This window comes from Condylura cristata, unplaced genomic scaffold, assembly GCF_000260355.1.
Source record: "Condylura cristata isolate star-nosed mole 26May11 unplaced genomic scaffold, ConCri1.0 scaffold00001, whole genome shotgun sequence".
NCBI lineage: Eukaryota > Metazoa > Chordata > Mammalia > Eulipotyphla > Talpidae > Condylura > Condylura cristata.
The window spans coordinates 28,703,440-28,709,439 of NW_004567102.1; the positions used below are offsets into that span (position 1 = coordinate 28,703,440).

General features: G+C 45.3%; 1 protein-coding gene across 1 annotated transcript; it reads right to left on the reverse strand.

Moving 5' to 3' along the window:
- Positions 1-1,232: 1,232 nt before the first annotated feature.
- EEF1A1 (eukaryotic translation elongation factor 1 alpha 1) lies at positions 1,233-5,197 on the reverse strand. The gene is made up of 8 exons (XM_004673629.2): positions 5,005-5,197; positions 3,895-4,071; positions 3,447-3,626; positions 3,064-3,360; positions 2,830-2,980; positions 2,481-2,737; positions 2,153-2,387; positions 1,233-2,073 (listed from the first exon to the last, which is right to left on the reverse strand). Exons 2-8 carry the CDS (start codon positions 4,036-4,038, stop codon positions 1,949-1,951), a joined length of 1,389 nt encoding a protein of 462 aa, XP_004673686.1. The 5' UTR covers positions 4,039-4,071; positions 5,005-5,197; the 3' UTR covers positions 1,233-1,948.
- Between the last annotated feature and the right edge of the window lie 803 nt (positions 5,198-6,000).

A 6,000-nucleotide genomic window follows, 5' to 3' on the forward strand; every position in this document is an offset into this window, starting at 1 on the left:
ATCACCACTGAAAAGTGTCATTAAAACCAGTTTGACAAAGCTGAAACTCTGGCTGGCCTAGACATTTTGCCCGCATTAACAGGCTGGATTGTTAACAGTAGTAACATGTTCAAATTTGGAAAATAAATTACCCCCAGAATTGACTGTGGGGTAAAGGGTGTGTTTGAGCTTTGACCTGGCTTAAACCCAGTTATTTCAGATTGCTTATCCTGGGTATTAGTTGAAACTTTTGGAAATCTATATAAACTGGTCAACCAGAATGACTATTTCATATTTTAAAATCACACCATAATTCCTAGGGACAAATCTCAACTAGATCCAGCATACAGATGTACTTAAAGGTTAACCACCAGTTCAGACTTTTTGCCTTCAATTGACTCAAGTGTAGGGCACAAAACATTTTCTATCCTGAACCAGTAGGTGGTGCTCAAACCTTTTCTAAGTGTGCAACAAAACTGATGCCTTCTTGGACCCCAATATTATGTTCTCAAATGGTAGCAATCTTAATTTATACACCTCAGTGGGGAGCCCCAAGTTTTATCTTCTGTAGTTTTACAGATTTATCCATTCACCTTTTTGGCCAGCTACTTGTACCCGACATTCCTTACAAGCAGTGCAATAACTAATGAGCTGCAGATGTTCTGAGGCTGTCACTTCGTGACACTACTGGCAAACAAGTGCAGTTTATAGGATACAAACTCAGTTCCCAAAAACTGAAAATATCTTTTAAGTGCAGCACAAAATTCTATGGCCACTTTTAGAGGTCACACTATACTAGGAACTAATGGATAGTGTTCCTGTGTTAATTGCATGAATTCAAAATAAAATCCACTTTCAAAATAAGCCTTAGGTTATCAGTTATTTAATGTCACACTTGCAGCATCTTGTTAGCCAACTATGAAAAACAAGCACCACACCCCAAGACAACCTTATCCTTGGTGGTCAAATTCTTTTAGATTGTAAATCACCTGATGTTAAATTTTACTATCAATTGTCAAAATGGTTACAATAAAGTATCACATCTACCACACAAGAGCCATCCCAGAATGGCTTGGTAGGTCTGTAACATCTTTTCAAGTAGAGTCCCATGTAGGCACCCCTACTTCCCTCCCCGAACTTTTGCTCTAGCTCTTCCTAGTTTGTAATTACCTGAACACACATTGTTCCTATTTTGCCCAACCCTGCTTTAGTAAGTGCAAGTTAATTGGATGTCTAATTTGACAGAAAACACATTCAACTTCCATATGTTTTATTTCTCCTATAACCTTGATACAATACTAAATATTTAGGCCTCACGTTTAGGTTCCTTATATAAACTATTTCAGTATTGAGGATACATTCTAATAAATGGTAAACTATAAATGATATTAAATCACATTTACGTAAATGTAGTTCTACAAAAACTTTTTGTAAGAAAACACAAGGACTTTTAATTCGAACCTTGTAAGCTTACATATAACCACTCTTTCCTGTCCTTGTGTTGCAATCAAAAGCAGGCTTCCTTAGCTTACTATATACTACATTCTCTTTAGAGGAACAACTCCAGAAATTCCCACCCAAAAACAAATTTACCTAGGATGCAACAGAGAACTGAGAGCTCTTACTAAAATCAGTCTTTAGTATTATAGTACATGTTGACCAAAAGAAGACACAGGTTTCTCATTAAACTTTGTTTTTAATGGGTCTCAAAATTCTGTGACAGATTTTTGGTCAAGTTGTTTCCATTAAAAAGTACTGATTTTAAAAACTAATAACTTAAAACTGCCACACAAAAGAAACCAAATGGTCCACAAAAACATTCTCCTTTCCTTCTGAAGGTTTTACGATGCATTGTTATCATTAACCAGTCTTTTACTATTAAACTTAAATGGCCAATTGAGATAAACAGTTCTGAGACCGTTCTTCCACCACTGATTAAGACTGGGGTGGCAGGTATTGGGGATAATATTCATTTAGCCTTCTGAGCTTTCTGGGCGGACTTGGTGACCTTGCCAGCTCCAGCTGCCTTCTTGTCCACTGCTTTGATGACACCCACAGCAACCGTCTGTCTCATGTCACGAACAGCAAAACGGCCTGTTAAAACATGTTGTCATTAGACACATTTGGTGTAGAAAGGTCCTCACCAAAATTTCTTAATTTCACTCATCCTTACCCAGAGGAGGATAGTCAGAGAAGCTCTCAACACACATGGGCTTGCCAGGAACCATATCCACTATGGCAGCATCACCAGACTTCAAGAATTTGGGGCCATCTTCCAGCTTTTTCCCAGAACGACGATCAATCTTCTCCTTCAGCTCAGCAAACTTGCAGGCAATATGAGCTGTGTGACAATCCAGCACAGGTGCATATCCAGCACTGATTTGGCCAGGATGGTTCAGAATGATCACCTAAAAGAAATGTGTAAATATATTTTTAGCCTCAAAAACAGAATCCATAGGAAATTGGAAATTAAGATCTTATCACACTGAAGTGTTTGTTACCTGAGCTGTGAAACCAGCAGCTTCCATTGGCGGGTCATTTTTGCTGTCACCAGCCACATTTCCACGACGAACATCTTTGACAGACACGTTCTTGACGTTGAAGCCCACGTTGTCCCCAGGCAGAGCTTCACTCAAAGCTTCGTGGTGCATTTCAACAGATTTTACTTCAGTTGTAACATTGACTGGAGCAAAAGTGACCACCATACCAGGTTTGAGAACTCCAGTTTCAACTCGGCCCACAGGGACAGTCCCAATACCTGAAACATTAACAAGAATTAATTACCAACTATTTAACGTGGGAATCATTTCAACCTTCACATGCTATAATCAAGAATAATGTTCAACTTACCACCAATTTTATAGACATCCTGAAGTGGCAGGCGCAGGGGCTTATCAGTTGGGCGAGTTGGTGGCAGGATACAATCCAGAGCTTCAAGCAATGTGGTACCACTGGCATTGCCATCCTTACGAGTGACTTTCCATCCTTTGAACCAAGGCATCTAACAAATACAAAATTGTCAATTAGCATGCCCATGAAAAAAATTGCCCCTTGTACCTTTCAACTGTGTTAAAAATTACTTACATTAGCACTTGGCTCCAGCATGTTGTCACCGTTCCAACCAGAAATTGGCACAAATGCTACAGTGTCAGGGTTGTAACCAATTTTCTTAATGTATGTGCTGACTTCCTTAACAATTTCTTCGTATCTCTTCTGGCTGTAGGGTGGCTCAGTGGAATCCATCTTGTTAACACCAACAATTAATTGCTTTACACCCAGTGTATAAGCCAGAAGGGCATGCTCACGGGTCTGCCCATTCTTGGAGATACCGGCCTCAAATTCACCAACGCCCGCAGCAACAATCAGGACAGCACAGTCAGCCTTTGGGAGAAAAACAATTGCCCATTTTATCCAATGTAGAGAATATATACAAAAACCTGCTTTCAAAAGTTATTAATGGTACAAACCTGAGATGTGCCTGTAATCATGTTTTTGATAAAGTCTCTGTGTCCTGGGGCATCAATGATAGTCACATAATACTTGCTGGTCTCGAATTTCCACAGGGAGATATCGATGGTGATACCACGCTCACGTTCAGCTTTCAGTTTATCCAAGACCCAGGCATACTTGAAGGAGCCCTTTCCCATCTGTAAAGAATAATCTCTTTAGTTAAGTAACCAAACTCTTAGCTTTAAATTCCTTGCCCCCCTGTATTTAAACGTTATATTGCCTTAGAACTATAAAACCAAATGTCTTTCCCTTATTCAACACAAGTCAACTAATTTAATGGTTAACAACTGGCTGTTAGCACACCAACTAGTTTTTTGACATCTGCATCTATCTACAAATTAAATCCTATTCAGGAAATTACCGTTTAATATGCCTGTAAACTAAATTTGATGTTTCTGTACCTACCTCAGCAGCCTCCTTCTCAAATTTTTCGATGGTTCGCTTGTCGATCCCACCACATTTGTAGATCAGATGGCCAGTAGTGGTAGACTTGCCGGAGTCGACGTGTCCAATGACGACAATGTTGATATGAGTCTTTTCCTTTCCCATTTTGGCTTAGATTAGCTGTGGCTTTCACGACACCTAAATTGGAAAAAAATAACTTAACTTTGTCCCCGAGAGCTGAAAAATATGCCACAATCCAAATTCAAAGGGCAAATTCCAAAAACCTCAACGAGTGCCAAGCGCTGGTCTCCACCCACCGAGTGGGGAAACGCCGTCGCTCAATTCCCTCCCCCACCAAGGCCGCCTCCAAAAGCCTAAGAGCACTCGAGTTGCCAGGACAGTGCCCCGCACACCATGGGGTCACAGGAAGCAGCGGCGCCGAAAGGAAAGGCCCTTTCCCTTTGTGTGGGTGACTCACGCCCGCTTTCCCGGGCCGCCGCGTCCTCCATTTTGAGTTGCCAGCTGCAGGGCCGGAGAGCGGCCATCTTTCTGCGCACGCAACTGGTGCGAGCGAGCCGGTCTGGCCGCCGGGCGGGGCAGCGGAACGTGGCTCACGGCTGCCCACCGCCCCGTCTACCCCAGAAATCGCGTCCCTTTCGTCGCCCCGGGCCCTGGATCCCGCCACGCCGGACGTGCGCGCCTCAAGGATCCGGCCTCGCCGCCGCCCTCCGCGAGTCGCCGCGGCCCACAGCCCCATGAGGGATAAGAACCCCATCCAGCCGATATCCCGAACCGCCCGGCCTAAGCTATCTCGATGGGGAAAACCGTGGGCTGCGTCTCCAAAATAAAGAGTTCACGCGGCCAGACATTTTAAGGCAGATTAACCGAAGGCGGGAACGTGCGGTGAGACACGCACGCGGTGGCCACGGCGACCAAGCCAGGCCTCAACTCGAGCACGAGGCGACGGAGCCCCTGAAGGAAACGCAGGCCCTCGAACTCTCCCACCCACCTCAACCCGAAATTCGGGATAGAGAACACCATAATGGTGCCCAGAAATAGGGCAGCAGACGCAGGCACGTGAGGCCCGCGGCCGCTCAGGCCAGGCCCGCGGAAACCACACCCGGCACTCACCTGTGTTCTGGCGGCAAACCCGTTGCGAAAAAGAACGTTCAGGGCGACTACGGCACTTATATACGGTTCTCCCCCACCCTCGGGGGAAAGGGCGGAGCCAGCACACGACACCACTTTCCCAGTTTACCCCGCGCCACCTCCACCCGGCACCCGTTCAATCGCCGTCCCCTTCCCCCATCTCCCAGGGACCGTGAGCATTGTGCTTTCAGCCTTTAAAAAGCACACAAAGTCTTGCGCATGCTCCTGTCGACCCCGATGAAGTAAAGAGCAGGTGGTTGAAGGGCGGGGATGAGCATCCCTTAGTTCTACGTTAGTGAGAGTTTAATGATAGTCCCTAGGATTTCCCTCGGCGCTGGCGAGTCCTTCTTTTGTATAAATTACTTTCAGCTCCAGCTGGGGGGTGGGGCGCCGAGGAGGTGGCCCGGTGGGGTCGTCCAGAATCTTTTCTTTACAATTCCTGTTTTAAGTGCAGAGATGATATCGAAGCTGGGGCATCTCTTCACCCCGCTCTACTCCCCATGTCTTCAGCTTTCCTTCTTCCAGGTCTAGAACAAGCCCCCGAAGCCCTTTCCTCTGCTGGTCGCATCCCGACCCAGGACTGGCTCCTCCCTCACCACAGCTCTTGGAGTCCGGGGCGCTGCGGTGGAGCGGGAGGTTCCGGGGGTGTCTTCATCCCTGAATCTGGGAGTGATCAACTCTGTGGCTGTGAGCCCTATGAATTTGCCCCTGGCTGGCCTCGTGGAGTGTTCCATTCAAAGGCAGCTGCTTTTATGGAAAGCAGTTACCCTATCACCCGTTCACTCTCGAACTCCTTGACGTCCAGGTTTTCGGTTTAGACTTTAAGCCTACAACTTGCTCTGCTTCTAACTCAATTTTTATTATGCTAAATAGTCCATGAGTGTGTCTGTCCTCGAAGTACATTTTTCCAGTGCACACTCATTTGATTGCAAGCATGAGAAACCTAAAAAAAATCTTTCGAGTTCAATCTTTGCACAT

Bases quoted from the DNA above. Each gene is read 5' to 3' on its own strand.
- EEF1A1 (XM_004673629.2), bottom strand. From the start codon at position 4,038: ATGGGAAAGGAAAAGACTCATATCAACATTGTCGTCATTGGACACGTC. The intron at 2,981-3,063 runs GTAAGTAATTTT...TGTATTTGTTAG, and splicing joins TGCTGGAGCCAAGTGCTAAT to ATGCCTTGGTTCAAAGGATG. The intron at 2,388-2,480 runs GTAACAAACACT...CATTTCTTTTAG, and splicing joins CTGCTGGTTTCACAGCTCAG to GTGATCATTCTGAACCATCC.